Source organism: Salvelinus namaycush, chromosome 2 (assembly GCF_016432855.1).
Source record: "Salvelinus namaycush isolate Seneca chromosome 2, SaNama_1.0, whole genome shotgun sequence".
Lineage (NCBI taxonomy): Eukaryota > Metazoa > Chordata > Actinopteri > Salmoniformes > Salmonidae > Salvelinus > Salvelinus namaycush.
In genome coordinates, this window is record NC_052308.1 from 8000484 (window position 1) to 8023977 (window position 23494).

Here is a 23494-nt window from a genome sequence, read left to right on the forward strand (position 1 = left end):
GAGCTGCGATTGAATGAAACTTACCATCAGTGTTCTGAGTCTGCTGCTATCACGTCTGAGAAACAGTGTTTTCTTTTTGTCTTTTACCTCTACTGCAGACAGAATGCAGTGGGCCTTTCGACTGTCAGTCTCCACAGACACTGCAGTTGTGACTATGGAACAAAGGCAAAGCACTGTGGGTTTTTCCCTCTCAGCGTGCTTCTTTTCCCCTCTTCTCAGGGAAGTGCCAATTCTTCATTGTTGTGTGACTCAGACACTGCCAATTGAAATTGTAAAAAAAAATTTGCATGCCATAGAACCGTCAGATTTTCTCTTTTCTTTTTACATGAACTTGAAGAACAAGACTTCATGTCAGTTAAGGCGCATAAAAAATAAGGCCTTACATACAGTATCGAAGTCAGCCAATGACCGTACACTAAACATACAGTACATATATTGCTGGCTTATAATTACAAATGGGGAAACAGCAATGTGAATGTTAGTTTAAAAAAATGTAATCTGAACTAGTTCCTACCTCATATTGTTTCTAAATTACAGGACAAGTTACATTAAATACTGTATCATGAGTACAACAACATTGTGATTCTAATAGGTGAACTGAGGACATTAACTGGGGTCCACTTCTTTCATGAGTATGGTCCCTGGGTATGATAGCCCAGCTTGAGAGTACTAGAGAAGATAGCAAAGGTTCATTTATTGAAAAGTAAACCTCTACCGACCCCCCCTCCCGGATCTGGGATCATCTTCATCAAAAAGCTGACTAGCATAGCCTAGCCTAGCGCCACAGGGATATCATATAATATAATTTCATGAAATCACAAGTCCAATACAGCAAATGAAAGATAAACATCTTGTGAATCCAGCCAACATTTCCGATTTTTAAAATGTTTTACAGCGAAAACACAATATATATTTATGTTAGCTCACCACAATAGCCAAACACACAACGCCATTTTTTCACCGCAAACATAGCTTTCACAAAACCCACAAATAGAGATAAAATGAATCACTAACCTTTGAACAACTTCATCAGATGACAGTCTTATAACATCATGTTATACAATACATTTATGTTTTGTTCGAAAATGTGCATATTTATAGCTACAAATCCTGGTTTTACATTGTGAATATGGCGCCAAAATGCACCAAATTGTCCGGAGAAATTTTGGACAGTCACGTAATCTAACCAAAAAACTCATCATAAACTTTGCTAAAAAATACATGTTGTACAGCAAATGAAAGATGCACTGGTTCTTAATGCAACCGCTGTGTTAGATTTTAAAAAATAACTTTAGTACAAAGTACAGCATGCAATAATCTGAGACAGCGCCCAGCCATTCTCCGCCATGTTGGAGCCAACATATTCCACAAAAATACGAAATAACATCATAAATATGCTCTTACCTTTGATGATCTTCCATCAGAATGCAGTGCAAGGAGTCCTAGTTCCACAATAAATCGTTGTTTTGTTTTAGAATGTCCATTTCTTCTGTCGAATTAGCAACTTTGGCTAGCATGGTGGAGCGCACATGTCCATGAACTCTTGGCGCATGGAACGAAAAATTCCAAAAGTCATAATAAATGTCGAATAAACTGGTCAAACTCAGTTGAAAATCCATCTTTATGATGTTTTTCTCATATGTATCCAATAACGTCCAAGACGGAGCATTTCGTTGTGTCTACTTAACGCATTTCAGAAAATAATATGGTGCTCTCTGGTGCGCAGCAAAATATTGCCAATATGGCAGACCTGTCACTCCAAAAGCTCTCATTCGGTCTCACATCAAGCTAGACACCCCATTCAACATTCTACTGCCTGTTGACATCTAGTGGAAGGCGTATGAAGTGCATACAGATCCATAAATATAAGGCAATTGAATAGGCAAGGCCTTACACAGACACCCATTTTCAGAATTTTCACTTCCTGTTTGGAAGTTTGCTGCCAAATGAGTTCTGTTTCACTCACAGATATAATTCAAACAGTTTTAGAAACTTCAGAGTGTTTTCTATCCAATAGTAATAATAATATGCATATCGTATGATCTAGAACAGAGTACGAGGCCGTTTAATTTGGGCACGATTTTTCCCCAAAGTGAAAACAGCGCCCCCTATTAAGAAGAAGTTTTAAAGACTACCAGAACCCACTGGATTTTCCAATTACATTGAATGAACTACAGGACAAAATACAAACCCTCCAAACCAAAAAGGCCTGTGGGGTTGATGGTATCCTAAATGAAATGATAAATATACAGACCACAAATTCCAATTGGCTATACTTAAACTCTTTAACATCTGTCATCTTCCCCAATCCACAAAAGTGGAGACAAATTTGACCCCAATAACTACAGTGGGATATTCTTCAACAGCAACCTTAGGAAAATCCTCTGCATTATCATTAAACAGCAGATTCATACATTTCCTCAGCAAAAACAATGTACTGAGAAAATGTCAAATTGGCTTTTTACCAAATTACTGTACGACAGACCACATATTCACCCTGCACACCCTAATTGACAAACAAGCAAACCAAAAAAAGTATTCTCATGCTTCTCATGCTTTGTTGATTTAAAAAAAGCTTTTGACTCAATATGCCATGAGGGTCTGCTATACAAATTGATGGAAAATGGTGTTGGAGGAGAAACATACAACATTATAAAATCCTTGTACACAAACAACAAGTGTGCGGTTAAAATGTGTAAAAAAAAAACTTCTTTCCACAGGGCCAGGGGGGAGATAGGGATGCAGCTTAAGTCCCACCCTCTTCAACATATAAACTCAGCAAAAAAAAGAAACATCCTCTCACTGTCAACTGCGTTTATTTTCAGCTAACTTAACATGTGTAAATATTTGTATGAACATAAGATTCAACAACTGAGACATAAACTGAACAAGTTCCACAGACGTGACTAACAGAAATGGAATAATGTGTCCCTGAACAAAGGGGGTGGGTCAAAATCAAAAGTAACAGTCAGTATCTGGTGTGGCCACCAGCTGCATTAAGTACTGCAGTGCATCTCCTCCTCGTGGACTGCACCAGATTTGCCAGTTCTTTCTGTGAAATTTTACCCCACTCTTCCACCAAGGCACCTGCAAGTTCCCGGACATTTCTGGGGGGAATGGCCCTAGCCCTCACCCTCCAATACAACAAGTCCCAGATGTGCTCAATGGGATTGAGATCCGGGTTCTTCGCTGGCGATGGCAGAACACTGACATTCCTGTCTTGCAGGAAATCATGCACAGAATGAGCAGTATTTCTGGTGGCATTGTCATGCTGGAGGGTCATGTCAGGATGAGCCTGCAGGAAGGGTACCACATGAGGAAGGAGGATGTCTTCCCTGTAATGCACAGTGTTGAGATTGTCTGCATTGACAACAAGCTCAGTCCGATGATGCTGTGACACACTGCCCCAGACCATAACGGACCCTCCACCTCCAAATCGATCCTGCTCCAGAGTACAGGCCTCGGTGTAACGCTCATTCCTTCGAAGATGAACGTGAATCCGACCATCACCCCTGGTGAGACAGAACCGCGACTCGTCAATGAAGAGCACTTTTTGCCAGTCCTGTCTGGTCCAACGACGGTGGGTTTGCCCTCAGTCCAGCCTCTCTCAGCCTATTGCGGACAGTTTGAGCACTGAGGGAGGGATTGTGCATTCCTGGTGTAACTCTGGCAGTTGTTGTTGCCATCCTGTACCTGTCCTGCAGGTGTGATGTTATGATGTACCGATCCTGTGCACGTGTTTTTACACGTGGTCTGCCACTGCGAGGACGATCAGCTGTTCATGCAGATGAGCAGGGACCCTGGGCATCTTCCTTTTGGTGTTCATCAGAGTCAGTAGAAAGGCCTCTTTATTGTTTTCATAACTGTGACCTTAATTGCCTACCGTCTGTAAGCTGTTAGTGTCTTAACGACCGTTCCACAGGTGCATGTTCATTAATTGTCTATGGTTCATTGAACAAGCATGGGAAACAGTGTTTAAAACCTTTACAATGAAGATCTGTGAAGTTATTTGGATTTTTACAAATTATCTTTGAAAGACAGGGTACTGAAAAATGGATGTTTCTTTTTTTGTTGAGTTTATATCAACGAATTGACGAGGGCACTTAAACAGACTGCAACACCCGGCCTCACCCTACTAGAATCTGAAGTCAAATGTCTACTGTTTGCTGATGATCTGGTGCTTCTGTCCACAACTAAGGAGAGTCTACAGCAGCATCTAGATCTTCTGCACAGATTCCGTCAGACATGGGCTCTGACTGTAAATCTCAGTAAGACAAAATAATGGTGTTCCAAAAAAGGTCTATTTGCCAGGACCACGAATACAAATTCCATCTAGACAACCTTACTCTAGAGCACACAAAAAAACAATACATACCCCTCGGCCTAAACATCAGTGCCACAGGTAACTTCAACAAAGCTGTGAACGATCTGAGAGAAAATGCAAGAAGGGCCTTCTCTGCCATACAAAGGAACATAAAATTTGACAAACCAATTAGGATCTGGCTAAAAATACTTCAATAGTTGTAGAACCCATTGCCCTTTATGGTTGTCAGGTCTGGGGTCTGCTCACCAACCAAGAATTCACAAATAGGCCAAACACCAAATTGAGACTCTGCATTCAGAATTCTGCAAAAATATCCTCTGTGTACATCATAAAACACCAAATAATGCATGCAGAGCAGAATTAGGCCGATACCCGCTAATGATCAAAATCCGGAAAAGAGCTGTTAAATTCTACAACCACCTAAAAGGAAGTGATTCCCAAACCTTCCATAACAAAGCCATCACCTACAGAGAAATGAACCTGGAGAAGAACTTGGGCTCTGTTCACAAACACAAACAGACCCTACAGAGCCTCAGGACAGCAACACAATTAGACCCAACCAAATCTTGAGAAAACAAAAAGATAATTACATGACACATTGGAAATAATTTACAAGAAAACAGAGCAAACTAGAATGCTATTTGGCCCTAAACAGAGAGTACACAGTAGCAGAATACCTGACCACTGTGACTGACCCAAAATTAAGGAAATCTTTGACTATGTACAGACTCAGTGAGCATAGCCTTGCTATTGAGAAAGGCCGCCGTAAGCAGACCTGGATCTCAAGAGAAGACAGGCTATGTGCACACTGCCCACAAAATTAGGTGGAAACTGAGCTGCATTTCCTAACCTCCTGCCAAATATATGACCATATTAGAGACACATATTTCCCTCAGATTACACAGACCCACAAAGAATTTGAAAACAAATCCAATTTTGATAAAATCCCATATCTATTGGGTGAAATACCACAGTGTGCAATCACAGCAGCAAGATTGTGACCTGTTTCCACAAGTAAAGGGCAACCAGTGAACACTATTGTAAATACAACCTTTAATTATGTTTATTTATTTTCCCTTTTGTACTTTAACCATTTGCACGTCATTAGAACACTGTATATAGAAATAATATGACATTTGAAATGTCTTAATTCTTTTCAAACTTTTGAGTGTAATGTTTACTGTACATTTCACTTCTGTTCATTATCTATTTCACTTTCTTTGGAATTGTAAACATATGTTTCCAATGCCAATAAAGCCCCTTAAATTTAAATTGTATTGAATTGAGAGAGTAAATCTGCAATGTAGACAACGGGAGGAGAAGTCTCATACCACATCATATCCTCTCCGGTCTCTGCCAGGGGGGAAGTGTTGGCCTTGTCTGTCATGACTGACAGTCGATGGAACACCACCCTTATACTGTATCTGTTCTGTTGGGCCCCGAGGGTCCCTCTCTGCATCTCTGTGTGGTCTTCTCTCTTTCCTTTACTATGACTATTCCCTGGGAAATCCTTTAGTGATCCTCACAACATGTCCCATGTCCATTTTCTTCCTCTCTTTATTTCCCTTTTCACCTATTGAACATAATTTCTGATAATCCATTAACTCGAAAAAGCATTCAGTGGAGCGAATAGGCCTGACTTTCAGTCATCTCAAGAGTAGTGTTTCAGTAGAACAAACAGGCCTGACTTTCAGTCATCTCAAGAATAGTGTTTCAGTAGAACAAACAGGCCTGACTTTCAGTCATCTCAAGAGTAGTGTTTCAGTAGAACAAACAGGCCTGACTTTCAGTCATCTCAAGAGTAGTGTTTCAGTAGAACAAACAGGCCTGACTTTCAGTCATCTCAAGAGTAGTGTTTCAGTAGAACAAACAGGCCTGACTTTCAGTCATCTCAAGAGTAGTGTTTCAGTAGAACAAACAGGCCTGACTTTCAGTCATCTCAAGAGTAGTGTTTCAGTGGAGCGAATAAGCCTGAGTTACAATGTACTGCATGATCGCTCCATCACTGTAGTGTAGTCTTGTGTGTGTGTGTGCTTGTGTGTGTGTCTGTGTGTGTTTGTGCTTGTGTGTGTGTCTGTGTGTGTTTGTGCGTGTGTGTGTGTGCACGGGCGTGTTTGTGTACGTGTGGGCGTATGTGTGTGTGCGTATGTGCCAGCGGAGTCCACTAAGGGCCCTCATTAGGCCCTGACACAGATAGGCCCCATTTAGACATGCAATGTGTGCCACATGACAAGCCTAATCGCTCACCCTCAACACAGGCCTTGACCAGGCAGCCTCAGCATGCTGTTACTTACAACTAAGTCCAGTTGAAATGGACAGCTGGACAAAGAACACACCTGGAGAACTGAGGTGGATCAGCGCCAATAGTCTGTAAATACATGGCTGCACCAATGATGTAAATACATGGCTGCACCAATGATGTAAATACATGGCTGCACCAATGATGTAATACATGGCTGCACCAATGATGCCTCTTAATCTACTGAAATGTACGTTTTATCTAGATACTGTAAATGGAATGGAATATAGAATGGAATATACTTAAGCATTGAGGCCCGACGAGGTGTTGTATATGGCCAATATACCACAGCTAAGGGCTGTTCTTACGCACGACACAACACGGAGTGCCTGGACCCAGCTCTTAGCCATGGTATATTGGCAATATACAACGAACCTCCGAGGTGCCTTATTGCTATTATAAACTGGTTATGAATGTAATTAAAGAAATAAAAATACATGTTTTTTCATACCTGTGGTATATGGTCTGATATACCACAGCTGTCAGCCAATCAGCATCCAGTTTATAATCTGAAATAATGTTTTTTGTTGTTGTTGTCAATCATAATGACTTTTATCAAATGTCAATGGGTCTTAAATATGATGCTCACCATCCTTGTTCAGATGACTTGGGTCACCACATGATTCCTGTGGATCTGTCTAGTTTCTTCATAATCCATACAGTCTATCCCTCTGTGGATATAGCTGGCTCTTGGACTGCAATGTTTAATTGTGCCCTACTTGGTCAGAGAATTCGTAATGGATTTGAAAATGTGGCAAATAGAGTGATTGTTGAGGATACTTGTTATGCTAGGATGATGAGTAGCGATTGTTGAGGATAATTGTTATGCTAGGATGATGACTAGTGATTGTTGAGGATAATTGTTATGCTAGGATGATGAGTAGTGATTGTTGAGGATAATTGTTATGCTAGGATGATGACTAGTGATTGTTGAGGATAATTGTTATGCTAGGATGATGACTAGTGATTGTTGAGGATAATTGTTATGCTAGGATGGTGACTAGTGATTGTTGAGGATAATTGTTATGCTAGGATGATGACTAGTGATTGTTGAGGATAATTGTTATGCTAGGATGATGACTAGTGATTGTTGAGGATAATTGTTATGCTAGGATGATGACTAGTGATTGTTGAGGATAATTGTTATGCTAGGATGATGACTAGTGATTGTTGAGGATAATTGTTATGCTAGGATGATGACTAGTGATTGTTGAGGATAATTGTTATGCTAGGATGATGAGTAGTGATTGTTGAGGATACTTGTTATGCTAGGATGATGACTAGTGATTGTTGAGGATAATTGTTATGCTAGGATGATGACTAGTGATTGTTGAGGATAATTGTTATGCTAGGATGATGAGTAGTGATTGTTGAGGATAATTGTTATGCTAGGATGATGACTAGTGATTGTTGAGGATAATTGTTAAGCTAGGATGATGAGTAGTGATTGTTGAAGATAATTGTTATGCTAGGATGATGACTAGTGATTGTTGAGGATAATTGTTATGCTAGGATGATGAGTAGTGATTGTTGAGGATAATTGTTATGCTAGGATGATGACTAGTGATTGTTGAGGATAATTGTTATGCTAGGATGATGAGTAGTGATTGTTGAGGATAATTGTTATGCTAGGATGATGACTAGTGATTGTTGAGGATAATTGTTATGCTAGGATGATGACTAGTGATTGTTGAGGATAATTGTTATGCTAGGATGATGACTAGTGATTGTTGAGGATAATTGTTATGCTAGGATGATGACTAGTGATTGTTGAGGATAATTGTTATGCTAGGATGGTGACTAGTGATTGTTGAGGATAATTGTTAAGCTAGGATGATGAGTAGTGATTGTTGAGGATAATTGTTATGCTAGGATGATGACTAGTGATTGTTGAGGATAATTGTTAAGCTAGGATGATGACTAGTGATTGTTGAGGATAATTGTTATGCTAGGATGATGACTAGTGATTGTTGAGGATAATTGTTATGCTAGGATGATGACTAGTGATTGTTGAGGATAATTGTTATGCTAGGATGATGACTAGTGATTGTTGAGGATAATTGTTAAGCTAGGATGATGACTAGTGATTGTTGAAGATAAGATAATTGTTATGCTAGGATGATGACTAGTGATTGTTGAGGATAATTGTTATGCTAGGATGATGACTAGTGATTGTTGAGGATAATTGTTATGCTAGGATGGTGACTAGTGATTGTTGAGGATAATTGTTATGCTAGGATGATGACTAGTGATTGTTGAGGATAATTGTTATGCTAGGATGATGAGTAGTGATTGTTGAGGATAATTGTTATGCTAGGATGATGACTAGTGATTGTTGAGGATAATTGTTATGCTAGGATGATGAGTAGTGATTGTTGAGGATAATTGTTATGCTAGGATGATGACTAGTGATTGTTGAGGATAATTGTTATGCTAGGATGATGACTAGTGATTGTTGAGGATAATTGTTATGCTAGGATGATGAGTAGCGATTGTTGAGGATAATTGTTATGCTAGGATGATGAGTAGTGATTGTTGAGGATAATTGTTATGCTAGGATGATGAGTAGTGATTGTTGAGGATAATTGTTATGCTAGGATGATGAGTAGTGATTGTTGAGGATAATTGTTATGCTAGGATGATGAGTAGTGATTGTTGAGGATAATTGTTATGCTAGGATGATGAGTATGAATGTGTATCAGCCTTCTCTTTCCTCAATCACATGCCAACAGAATAGTGTCATTTAACACTGAACACACTAGAGTACATGGCAGTGCTGGTGTGAAACATTAAGAAAACAGAGGCTGAGACGGAACATGTTTTTTCCTTCGGTCCATGAATCCTCTGTTGAAATAATCTTAACCTTTGCCTAAATTGCAGGTGGCAGGTAGCCTAGCGGTTAGAGCTTTGGGCCAGTAACCTAAAGTTCTCTTATTCGAAAACCCGAGCTATCAAGGTGAAAAATGTGTAGGTTTGCCCTTGAGCAAGGCACTTAACCCTAATTTGCTCCAGCGGCGCCATACTACTATGGCTGACCCTGTAAAACAACATATTTCACCTATCCGGTGTACGTGACAATACAGAATTTATTATTTTGCGCAGTTGTGAACATTAAAATCACACTAGATTCACATACTGTAGCTCTATCAAGTTTAATCAGCTTATCGTGTCTATCTGAGCTCTCCAGAGAGAGACTCAACTATAGTATTCAGTCCAATCACATACTATTCATGTTTCTTGATTGTAAAAAATAATGAGAGGTTGAATCACGAGAGACAAATCAACCATAAAATAGCAGGAAAAATGCCCTGCTCATTCATTGCTGAACTTCTCTTCAGATAATATCACACTTGGAGGGTGAGTGAGTCTGTAAGCTAAGTGCATGGAAGTGTGAGTGTGGCAACTGTTAGACGGCTCAGCTCGGCTCCTGAATAGGAAATGACTCGGAGGACAATGGACTGCATAAAGAGAAACTCTAAACAATGCGCAGAGAGTGCATTCAATTACATTTTCAGGACTGCAAAATGGCTGCAATTTTGAAGATTGCTCTCAGGACCTTGTTTCTGTAGTTGAAAATATGCTTCAGGAAACTTCTGAATAAAAGTTATGAAAATATTTAGCTAATTTCAAGTCTTCAGGATTTTGCTGTGGTGACTGCAAGAGGGTATATAGATGTTTGCTTCTGGTATCATACAATGCCCTCAGTTTAGGCTCTGGTATGGTATACTCTAAAGTGGTTCACTATCACTATGTCAGTCTGCTGTGAGGATACACCTTTCGGATACTCAGTTTCCATTAGTACTCCGAGTTTTCCTTACTACAAAACTTTAACCAGGAAAAACTAAACTCCCTAGCCATAATATCAAACCAAAAGCCTTTTAAATGTAGCTCTGGAGAACAATGGTACTAAAAAGTAACATACAATGCATGAAAAGTTATCTAAGCCTTAAGTCTGGACTGTAATGTTTCTGACATGCATCTGAAGACCTGTACTGTAGCCTGTACAGTAGTCTGTACTGTAGCCTGTACTGTGGCCTGTACTGTAGCCTGTCCCTAAATCTGTGTGATCTTCAACCAGCTTCTCTTACTATCGTTGTCATGCCATGTATGACAAGAATGTATTGCAACGGCATGCCTGCATGACAACGATAGTCTGAGAAGTTGCCAGAAGGCATGCCATGAACATACAGTCCATCTAGAGAACAGCCTGGTTAAGAGATGCCAATAATCTCTGGGCCAACCTCAGATTAGAGCAGCAAGCATGACCAAAAGACTGCAAACTGTTAAATGTAATTAGATCTGCAGTGACAGGCTGTGGTGCCACATTAGTGTCTGAAAGGACCAATGTGGCAGTCAGGATCCATTTTCCTTTCACAGTGACAGCATGGTGCCAGTGCCATGCGATGGGCTACGGCCTCAAAGCATTAACACACCCTAATACACAGCTCCAACTGAGCCAGTGGGAAAGCTATGTGCCTTTTTGTTTAAAAAAATAATTGTAATGGAAAAATACTATGATTATAATCCCAGATACAAACGATACAAATGATTACACTCATGGAGAGTGCTTTTTAAACATATCTCCTTCATAAATAACATCTGCTGTAATCCCTCTCATCTGCTTCTTTTGCTTTGAGATGTGGGGCTGCATTGTCACTGAGGCACGGCTGAGCACACAGTAATGCTTTAATCCAGAGTGGCTGGCTCATCGAGATGTGGATTAGGCTGCTGCGTACGTCTTCCGCCTGACGCTAAACAAAGAGAAGGAAAAAGCATACTCATCAGCAGAAATCCAAACCGCCGAGATCATCCACGCTTTCCCCCTTGTTTGTAAGGTGGGACACCCATTGTGCTTGGGGAGACTTGTTGATAAGCCAGGCATGAAAAGAGAAATGCCAGCTCCTTACGCCTTCCAACAGTGGATGGCCGTGTGCTGCTGCATGTTCAAACTTGAGTTTTGAAGTGGAAGTGGATAGGGACTTACTCCTCTTTGCATCCTCAGCAGAGAGCAGTGATGCTATACTTAATATCTTCAAAGGGGCATTTTAGGGAAGTAAATGTTGTTGTGTAGTTTAAATAATTTATAATATCACAAAGGAGAATCTCAGGAAAATATGTCCTTGTGTATTGTTTGTTGCGTAGTGGGGACTGTTTTGTTGATGGTGAGAATTTGCAGACATTTGGCATCTAAGTCATGTGACATACCATTACTATAGCTTGAATGGCAAAACATATTGGGGAAAAACACTAACAAAGAATTTCAGTGTGCGATAACACTACACAGAGACATTGTACACAGAGACATTGTAGTTTGACATTATTTTCACAAAAGCTGTTTCCCAAAATCCCCCCACCCACAGTTCTCACTTAGAGAATGGAAGAAAACATTTTAATAGATGACTGAAGAGATGATTTGACTAGGCAGAAACCCCTAGACAGAACAGACCAGAGAGAGAATATACAATCAGCATATGCCACTTATTCTCTCCTCACCCCACAAGTTACATTTCAAACTTTCTTGAATAGAGAAGTTGAATTTTCATATTTATTTTGGTTACCCGCCTACATTTGCATATTCTGCTTTGACTTTTTTGTATAAATATATATATATATATGCATACAGTAGGGGTGTTTAAAAAAAGTGTTAAACAAATCAAAATATATTTGAGATTCTTCAAAGTAGCCACCCTTTGCCGTGATGACAGCTTTGCACACACTTGGCATTCTCTCAACCAGCTTCATGAGGTAGTCACCTGGAATGCATTTCAATTAACAGGTGTGCCTTGTTAAAAGTTAAATTGTGGAATTTCTTTCCTTCTTAATGAGGTTGAGCAAAACGGTTGTGTTGTGAGGTAGAAGTGGTATACAGAAGATAGACCTATTTGGAAAAAGACCAAGTCCATATTATGTAAGAGCAGCTCAAAAAGGCAAAGAGAAACGACAGTCCATCATTATTTTAAGACATGAAGGTCAGTCATTCCAGAAAATTTCAAAAAACGTTGAAAGCTTCTTCAAGTGCAGTCGCAAAAACCATCAAGCGCTATGATGAATCTGGCTCTCATGAGGACCGCCACAGGAAAGGAAGACTCAGAGTTACCTTTGCTGCAGAGGACAAGTTCATTAGAGTTACCAGCCTCAGAAATTGCAGCTCAAATAAATGCTTCACAGAGTACAAGTAAACGACACATCTCAAGTTCAACTGTTCAGAGGTGACTGCGTGAATCAGGCCTTCATGGTTGAATTGCTGCAAAGAAACCACTATTAACCTGTGTCACGCCCTCACCAGAGTTTGCTTTGTATGTTTTATGTTTTGGTTGGTCAGGGTGTGATCTGTGTGGGTATTCTATGTTGTATGTCTGGTTTGTCTATTTCTGTGTTTGGCCTGATATGGTTCTCAAACAGAGGCAGGTATTTTGCGTTGTCTCTGATTGGGAACCATATTTAGGTAGCCTGTTTTGTATTGTGGGTTGTGGGTTATTGTCTATGTCTATATGTAAGTTGCCTGTGTCTGAACTTGTCATTTATAGCTTCACGTTTGTCATTTATTGTTTTGTATAGTTTGTAAAGTGTTCTTCGTTTTCGTGATAATAAATAGAGAAGAATGCATTCACTTCACGCTGCGCCTTGGTCCTCCTCTCTTCCACCATACAACGAACGTGACAACCTGTCTGGGAATGGGATTCCGTTCCGCTAGCGGAACCCCTCGCCAACAGCCAATGAAATTGCAGGGCGCCAAATTCAATCAACAGAAATCTCATAATTCAAATCTTTCAAACATACAAGTATTAGACACCATTTTAAAGATAAACTTCTCGTTAATCCAACCACAGTGTCCGATTTCAAAAAGGCTTTTCGGCGAAAGCAGAACATATCATTATGTTAGGTCAGCAACTAGTCACAGAAAGCATACAGCGATTTTCCAACCAAAGAGAGGAGTCACAAAAAGCAGAAATAGAGATCAAATTAATCACTAACCTTTGATATTCTTCATCAGATGACACTCCCGGGACAACATGTTACACAATACATGTACGTTTTGTTCGATCAAGCTCATATTTATATCCAAAAACCTCAGTTTACATTTGGCTTTGCCTCCAAAACATCCCGTGAATTTGCACAGAGCCACATCAATTTACAGAAATACTCATAATAAACATTGATAAAAGATACAAGTGTTATGCACAGAATTAAAGATATACTTCTCCTTAATGCAACCGCTGTGTCAGATTTCAAAAACACTTTACGGAAAAAGCAAACCATGCAATAATCTGAGTACGGCGCTCAGACAACAAATCAAGCCAAACAGATATCCGCCATGTTGGAGTCAACAGAAGTCAGAAAAAGCATTTTAAATATTCACTTACTTTTGATGATCTTCATCAGAATGCACTCCCAGGAATCCCAGTTCCACAATAAATGTTTGATTTGTTCGATAAAGTTAATCTTTATCTCCAAATACCTCCTTTTGGTTCGTGCGTTTAGCCCAGTAATCCAAATTCATGACACGCGATCACTAGGTGCAGACGAAAAGTCAAAAAGTTCCGTTACAGTCCGTAGAAACATGTCAAACGAAGTATAGAATCAATCTTTAGGATGTTTTTAACATAAATCTTCAATAATGTTCCAACCGGAGAATTTCTTTGTCTTCAGAAATGCAATGGAACTCAAGCTAACTCTCACGTGAACGCGCATGGTCAGCTCATGGCACTCTGGGAGAGACCTTACTCAATCCCCTCTCCTTCGCCCCCACTTCATAGTAGAAGCATCAAACAAGGTTCTAAAGACTGTTGACATGTAGTGGAAGCCTTAGGAAGTGACCCCATAGACACTGTGTATTCGATAGGCCAAGAGTTGAAAAACTACAAACCTCAGATTTCCCACTTCCTGGTTGGATTTGTCTCAGGTTTTCGCCTGCCATATGAGTTCTGTTATACTCACAGACATCATTCAAACAGTTTTAGAAACTTCAGAGTGTTTTCTATCCAAATATACTAATATACTAATATTATGCAAAATTAACAACTGGGACTGAGTAGCAGGCAGTTTACTCTGGGCATGCTTTTCATCCAAACGTGAAAATGCTGCCCCCTATCCCAAACAAGTTTTAAAGGACACCAATAATAAGAAGAGACTTGCTTGTGCCAAGAAACACGAGCAATGGGCATTAGACCGGTGGGAATCTCATGTGTCCAAATTTGCGAATCTTGGTTCCAACCGCCGTGTCTTTGTGAGACACAAACTAGGTGAACGGATGACCTCTGCATGTGTGGTTCCCACCGTGAAGCATGGAGGAGGAGGTGTGTTGGTGTGGAGTGCTTTGCTGGTGACACTGACTGTGATTTGTTTAGAATTCAAAGCACACTTAACCAGCATGGCTACCACAGTATTCTGCAGTGATACGCCATCTCATCTGGTTTGCACTTAGTGGGACTATCATTTGTTTTCCAACAGGACAACGACCCACCTCCAGGCTGATTAAGGGCTATTTGACCAAGAAGGAGAGTGATGGTGTGCTGCATCAGACGACTTGGCATCCACAATCAATCAATCAATTTTATTTTATATAGCCCTTCGTACATCAGATAATATCTCGAAGTGCTGTACAGAAACCCAGCCTAAAACCCCAAACAGCTAGAATGCAGGTGTAGAAGCACGGTGGCTAGGAAAAACTCCCTAGAAAGGCCAAAACCTAGGAAGAAACCTAGAGAGGAACCAGGCTATGAGGGGTGGCCAGTCCTCTTCTGGCTGTGCCGGGTGGAGATTATAACAGAACTATGCCAAGATGTTCAAAAATGTTCATAAGTGACAAGCATGGTCAAATAATAATCATGAATAATTTTCAGTTGGCTTTTCATAGCTGATCATTAAGAGTTGAAAAACAACAGGTCTGGGACAGGTGGCGGTTCCATAACCGCAGGCAGAACAGCTGAAACTGGAATAGCAGCAAGGCCAGGCGGACTGGGGACAGCAAGGAGTCACCACGGGCGGCAGTCCCGACGCATGGTCCTAGGGCCCAGGTCCTCCGAGAGAAAGAAAGAGAGAAGGAGAAAATTAGAGAGAGCCAAGATTTTCAAAATGTTCATAAATGACAAGCATGGTCAAATAATAATCAGGAATAAATCTCAGTTGGCTTTTCATAGCCGATCATTAAGAGTTGAAAACAGCAGGTCTGGGACAGGTAGGGGTTCCATAACCGCAGGCAGAAGAGTTGAAACTGGAATAGCAGCAAGGCCAGGCGGACTGGGGGCAGCAAGGAGTCACCACGGCCGGTAGTCCCGACGTATGGTCCTAGGGCTCAGGTCCTCCGAGAGAAAGAGAGAAGGAGAAAATTAGAGAGAGCCAAGATTTTCAAAATGTTCATAAATGACAAGCATGGTCAAATAATAATCAGGAATAAATCTCAGTTGGCTTTTCATAGCCGATCATTAAGAGTTGAAAACAGCAGGTCTGGGACAGGTAGGGGTTTCGTAACCGCAGGCAGAAACAGTTGAAACTGGAATAGCAGCAAGGCCGGGCGGACTGGGGACAGCAAGGTGTCAGCATGCCCGGTAGTCCTGACGTATGGTCCTAGGGCTCAGGTTCTCAGAGAGAAAGAGAGAACGAGAGAATTAGAGAGAGCATACTTAAATTCACACAGGACACTGGATAAGACAGGAGAAGTACTCCAGGTATAACCAACTGACCCTAGCCCCCCGACACATAAACTACTGCAGCATAAATACTGGAGGCTGAGACAGGAGCGGTCAGGAGACACTGTGGCCCCATCCGAAGAAACCCCCGGACAGGGCCAAACAGGAAGGATATAACCCCACCCACTCTGCCAAAGCACAGCCCCCACACCACTAGAGGGATATCCTCAACCACCAACTTACAATCCTGAGACAAGGCCGAGTATAGCCCACAAAGGTCTCCACCACAGCACAACCAAGGGGGGGCGCCAACCCAGACAGGAAGTTCACGTCAGTAACTCAACCCACTCAAGTGACGCACCCCTCCTAGGGACGGCATGAAAGAGCACCAGCAAGCCAGTGACTCAGCCCCAGTAACAGGGTTAGAGGCAGAGAATCCCAGTGGAGAGAGGGGAACCGGCCCTGGAGAGACAGCAAGGGCGGTTCGTTGCTCCAGAGCCTTTCCGTTCACCTTCACACTCCTGGGCCAGACTACACTCAATCATATGACCTACTGAAGAGATAAGTCTTCAGTAAAGACTTAAAGGTTGAGACCGAGTCTGCGTCTCTCACATGGGTAGGCAGACTGTTCCATAAAAATGGAGATCTATAGGAGAAAGCCCTGCCTCCAGCTGTTTGCTTAGAAATTTTAGGGACAATTAGGAGGCCTGCGTCTTGTGACCGTAGCGTACGTGTAGGTATGTACGGCAGGACCAACTCGGAAAGATAGGTAGGAGCAAGCCCATGTAACGCTTTATAGGTTAACAGTAAAACCTTGAAATCAGCCCTTGCCTTAACGGGAAGCCAGTGTAGGGAAGCTAGCACTGGAGTAATATGATCAAATTTCTTGGTTCTAGTCAGGATTCTAGCAGCCGTATTTAGCACTAACTGAAGTTTATTTAGTGCTTTATCCGGGTAGCCGGAAAGTAGAGCATTGCAGTAGTCTAACCTAGAAGTAACAAATGCATGGATTAATTTTTCTGCATCATTTTTGGACAGAAAATTTCTGATTTTTGCAATGTTACGTAGATGGAAAAAAGCTGTCCTTGAAACAGTCTTGATATGTTCGTCAAAAGAGAGATCAGGGTCAAGAGTAACGCCGAGGTCCTTCACAGTTTTATTTGAGACGACTTTACAACCATCAAGATGAATTGTCAGATTTAACAGAAGATCTCTTTGTTTCTTGGGACCTAGAACAAGCATCTCTGTTTTGTCCGAGTTTAAAAGTAGAAAGTTTTCAGCCATCCACTTCCTTATGTCTGAAACACAGGCTTCTAACGAGGGCAATTTTGGGGCTTCACCATGTTTCATTGAAATGTACAGCTGTGTGTCATCCGCATAGCAGTGAAAGTTAACATTATGTTTTCGAATAACATCCCCAAGAGGTAAAATATATAGTGAAAACAATAGTGGTCCTAAAACGGAACCTTGAGGAACACCGAAATGTACAGTTGATTTGTCAGAGGACAGACCATTCACAGAGACAAACTGATATCTTTCCGACAGGTAAGATCTAAACCAGGCCAGAACTTGTCCGTGTAGACCAATTTGGGTTTCCAGTCTCTCCAAAAGAATGTGGTGATCGATGGTGTCAAAGGCAGCACTAAGGTCTAGTAGCACGAGGACAGATGCAGAGCCTCGGTCTGACGCCATTAAAAGGTCATTTACCACCTTCACAAGTGCAGTCTCAGTGCTATGATGGGGTCTAAAACCAGACTGAAGCATTTCGTATACATTGTTTGTCTTCAGAAAGGCAGTGAGTTGCTGCGCAACAGCTTTTTCTAAAATTTTTGAGAGGAATGGAAGATTCGATATAGGCCGATAGTTTTTTATATTTTCCGGGTCAAGGTTTGGCTTTTTCAAGAGAGGCTTTATCACTGCCACTTTTAGTGAGTTTGGTACACATCCGGTGGATAGAGAGCTGTTTATTATGTTCAACATAGGAGGGCCAAGCACAGGAAGCAGCTCCTTCAGCAGTTTAGTAGGAATAGGATCCAGTATGCAGCTTGAAGGTTTAGAGGCCATGATTATTTTCATCATTGTGTCAAGAGATATAGTACTAAAACACTTAAGTGTCTCTCCCGATCCCAGGCCCTCGCAGAGCTGTGCAGATCCAGGACAGCTAAGCCCTGGAGGAATACGCAGATTCAAAGAGGAGTCCGTAATTTGCTTTCTAATGGTCATGATCTTTTCCTCAAAGAAGTTCATGAATTTATTACTGCTGAAGTGAAAGCCATCCTCTCTTGGGGAATGCTGCTTTTTAGTTAGCTTTGCAACAGTATCAAAAAGAAATTTTGGATTGTTCTTATTTTCCTCGATTAAGTTGGAAAAGTAGGATGATCGAGCAGCAGTGAGGGCTCTTCGGTACTGCACGGTACTGTCTTTCCAAGCTAGTCGGAAGACTTCCAGTTTTGTGTGGCGCCATTTCCGTTCCAATTTCCTGGAAGCTTGCTTCAAAGCTCGGGTATTTTCTGTATACCAGGGAGCTAGTTTCTTATGACAAATGTTTTTCGTTTTTAGGGGTGCAACTGCATCTAGGGTATTGCGCAAGGTTAAATTGAGTTCCTCAGTTAAGTGGTTAACTGATTTTTGTCCTCTGACGTCCTTGGGTAGGCAGAAGGAGTCTGGAAGGGCATCAAGGAATTTTTGTGTTGTCTGAGAATTTATAGCACGACTTTTGATGCTCCTTGGTTGGGGTCTGAGCAGATTATTTGTTGCGATTGCAAACGTAATAAAATGGTGGTCCGATAGTCCAGGATTATGTGGAAAAACATTAAGATCTACAACATTTATTCCATGGGACAAAACTAGGTCCAGAGTATGACTGTGGCAGTGAGTAGGTCCAGAGACATGTTGGACAAAACCCACTGAGTCGATGATGGCTCCGAAAGACTTTTGGAGTGGGTCTGTGGACTTCTCCATGTGAATATTAAAATCACCAAAAATTAGAATATGATCTGCTATGACTACAAGGTCTGATAGGAATTCAGGAAACTCAGAGAGGAACGCTGTATATGGCCCAGGAGGCCTGTAAACAGTAGCTATAAAAAGTGATTGAGTAGGCTGCATAGATTTCATGACTAGAAGCTCAAAAGACGAAAACGCCATTTTTTTTTTTGTAAATTGAAATTTGCTATCGTAGATGTTAGCAACACCTCCGCCTTTGCGGGATGCACGGGGGATATGGTCACTAGTGTAACCAGGAGGTGAGGCCTCATTTAACACAGTAAATTCATCAGGCTTAAGCCATGTTTCAGTCAGGCCAATCACATCAAGATTATGATCAGTGATTAGTTCATTGACTATGACTGCCTTTGAAGTGAGGGATCTAACATTAAGTAACCCTATTTTGAGATGTGAGGTATCACGATCTCTTTCAATAATGGCAGGAATGGAGGAGGTCTTTATCCTAATAAGATTGCTAAGGCGAACACCGCCATGTTTAGTTTTGCCCAACCTAGGTCGAGGCACAGACACAGTCTCAATGGGTATGGCTGAGCTGACTACACTGACTGTGCTATTGTCAGACTCCACTAAGCTGGCAGGTTGGCTAACAGCCTGCTGCCTGGCCTGCACCCTATTTCATTGTGGGGCTAAAGGAGTTAGAGCCCTATCTATGTTGGTAGATAAGATGAGAGCACCCCTCCAGGTAGGATGGAGTCCGTCACTCCTTAGCAGGTCAGGCTTGGTCCTGTTTGTGGGTGAGTCCCAGAAAGAGGGCCAATTATCTACAAATTCTATCTTTTGGGAGGGGCAGAAAACAGTTTTCAACCAGCGATTGAGTGCTGAGACTCTGCTGTAGAGCTCGTCACTCCCCCTAACTGGGAGGGGGCCAGAGACAATTACTCGATGCCGACACATCTTTCTAGCTGATTTACACGCTGAAGCTATGTTGCACTTGGTGACCTCTGACTGTTTCATCCTAACATCGTTGGTGCCGACGTGGATAACAATATCTCTATACTCTCTACACTCGCCAGATTTAGCTTTAGCCAGCACCATCTTAAGATTAGCCTTAACGTCGGTAGCCCTGCCCCCTGGTAAACAGTGTATGATCGCTGGGTGATTCGTTTTAAGTCTAATACTGCGGGTAATGGAGTCGCCAATGACTAGGGTTTTCAATTTGTCAGAGCTAACGGTGGGAGCCTTCGGCGTCTCAGACCCCGTAACGGGAGGAGTAGAGACAAGAGAAGACTCAGACTCAGACTCCGACTCGCTACATAATGGGGAAAACCGGTTGAAAGTTTCTGTCGGCTGAATGAGCGACACCGGTTGAGCATTCCAACAGCATTTCCCTCCAGAAGCCATGAGAAAGTTGTCCGGCTGCGGGGACTGTGCGGGGGGATTTATACTAACGTTACTATCTGTACTTACTGGTGGCACAGACGCTGTTTCTTCCTTTCCTACACTGAAAATACCCTTGCCTAACGATTGCGTCTGAAGCTGGGCTTGCAGCACAGCTATTTTCGCCGTAAGGCGATCGTTCTCCTGTATATTATGAGTACAGCGACTGCAATTAGAAGACATCATGTTAATGTTACTACTTAGCTTCGGCTGTTGAAGGTGTTGACGAACCATGTCCAGATAAAGCGTCCGGAGTGAAAAAGTTGAATGAGGGAAAAAAGTTGCGATGGAAAAACTAAAAATATAAACGGTAATTAAAAACAGAAACAAAACAAAAAACGTAAAGTTGTCAGCTAGCACAATCACCCAACCTCAACCCAGTTGAGAGGGTTTGGGATGAGTTGAACCGCCGAGTGAAGGAAAAGGAGCCAACAAGTGCCCAGCATATGTGGGAACTCCTTCAAGACTGTTGGAAAAGCATTCCAGGTGAAGCTGGTTGATAGAACGCCATGGGTGTGCAAAGCTGTCATCAAGACAAAGTGTGGCTACTTTGAAGAATCTCAAATATATATATATATATATATTTATTTGTTTAACGCTACCGTCCCACCTGACCAACATCCAGTGAAAGTGCAGGGCGCCAAATTCAAACTACAGAATTGTAAATATTTAACATTCTTGAAAATACACATGCAATATGTCAAATTAAAGCTTGACTTCTTGTTAATCCAGCCACTGTGTCACATTTCAAAAATGCTTTACGGCGAAAGCAAACCATGCAATTATCTGAGGACAGCACCCCATCAAACAAACACAGACAATCATATTTCATCCCGCCAGGCGCGACACAAAACTCAGAAATAACGATATAATTCATGCCTTACCTTTGAAGAGCTTCTTCTGTTGGCACTCCAATATGTCCCATAAGCATCACAAATGGTCCGTTTGTCCGTTTGTTCGATTAATTCCGTCGTTATATCTCCAAATGTCCATTTATTTGGCGCGTTTGATCCAGAAAAACACCGGTTCCAACTCGCGCAACATGACAACAAAATATCTAATAAGTTACCTGTAATCTGTGTCCAAACATTTCAAACAACTTTCCTAATACAACTTTAGGTATTTTTTAACTTAAATAATCGATAAAATTTAAGATGGGATAAACTGCGTTCAATAGCGGATAAAAACAAAGTGGAGCGAGCTTTCAGGTCGCGCGCCCCAACCACAACAGTACACTAGACTCGACCCTCATTCTGAACAGCCCTACTTCTTCATTTCTCAAAGGAAAAACATCAACCAATTTCTAAAGACTGTTGACATCCAGTGGAAGCGATAGGAACTGCAACCAAGTGCCTTAGAAATCTAGATCCACATAGAAACCCCATTGAAAAGAGAGTGACCTCAATTTTTTTTTATCCTGGATGGTTTGTCCTCGGGGTTTTGCCTGCCAAATAAGTTCTGTTATACTCACATACATCATTCAAACAGTTTTAGAATCTTCAGAGTGTTTTCTATCACAATCTACTAATAATATGCATATCCTAGCTTCTGGGCCTGAGTAGCAGTTTACTTTGGGCACACTTTTCATCCGGACGTGAAAATACCGCCCCCTAGCCAGTTTTTTGGTTACTATATGATTCAATATGTGTTATTTCATAGTTGTGATGTCTTCAATATTAGGCGTCAATGTAGAAAATAGTAAAAATAAAGAAAAACCCTTGAATGAGTATGTGTCCAAACTTTTGACTGCTACTGTGCGTGTGTATATGTGTAACCGATGTGAAATGGCTAGCTAGTTAGAGGTGGTGCGCGCTAATAGCGTTTCAATCGGTGAGGTCACTTGCTCTGAGACCTTGAAATAGTTGTTCCCCTTGCTCTGCTTTTGTGGAGCAATGGGTAACGATGCTTCGTGGGTGACTGTTGTTGATGTGTTCAGAGGGTCCCTGGTTCGAGCCCAGGTAGGGGCGAGGAGAGGGACGGAAGCAATACTGTTACATTAATGCTGTTGACCCGGATCACTGGTTGCTGCGGGAAACGAGGAGGTCAAAAGGGGGGTGAGTGTAACTGGTGGTGTGAGCTAATAGATTTTCAATTGGTGACATCACTTCCTCTTAGACCTTGAAGTAGTTGTTCCCCTTGCTCTGCAAGGGCCATGCCTTTTGTGGCGCGATGGGTAACGTTGCTTCGTGGGAGGCAGTTGTTGATGTGGGCAGAGGGACCCTGGTTCGAGCCCGGGTCGGGGCGAGGGGACGGACGAATGTTAAACTGTTACATATAAATATTTATATTACAATTCAAACTAATGCTTTCACTCTCTCCTCTGTCCTTCAGGCATAGCTGGCAACCCAGTGCTCTTCAATGAGAATGGAGATGCCCCTGGTCGCTATGAGATTTATCAGTACCAGATCAGAAACAGAACAGCTGAGTACAAAATCATCGGCCACTGGACCGAACAGCTCTATCTAAACGTAAGCATTTATTTTTTATATATTTAATATGCAGATACAGTACTTTAGTTATATTATCAGACTTATGCCCTCCAAATTACCTTTACCTGTTTCACCATTTGGTGTCAGTGGTTCTCCTCCCAAAGAAGCTTTGATGGGATGTTGTCATCTGTTGGTTCTACTTTAGTGCTTCCTTTGCTCAGTAATTCCTCCTTAACCATTAGCTACTGCTTTGTGCACATGTCTTCAATGGTGCAAACATCCAGAGGGTGCTTTAATGATTAACAACAAGTGACTGGGATGAAAAGAAACCAATAAGACCTTAAAAACAGACACCGTCCACTGTCTTGGTGAAACAATATGGTGGAGTTGTGGACACAGGAGGTTACAAAGCTATAACAATGAATTACAT

General features: G+C 41.6%; 1 protein-coding gene across 1 annotated transcript in view; it reads left to right on the plus strand.

Annotated features, from left to right (window-relative positions):
* LOC120020282 (metabotropic glutamate receptor 4-like) overlaps nucleotides 1–23494 on the plus strand; it is a 229727-nt gene that overhangs the window by 172362 nt on the left and 33871 nt on the right. Inside the window, exon 9 of the mRNA XM_038963839.1 lies at nucleotides 22967–23103. Within this exon, the coding sequence (XP_038819767.1) occupies nucleotides 22967–23103 (137 nt within the window). The remainder of the gene's footprint in view (nucleotides 1–22966; nucleotides 23104–23494) is intronic.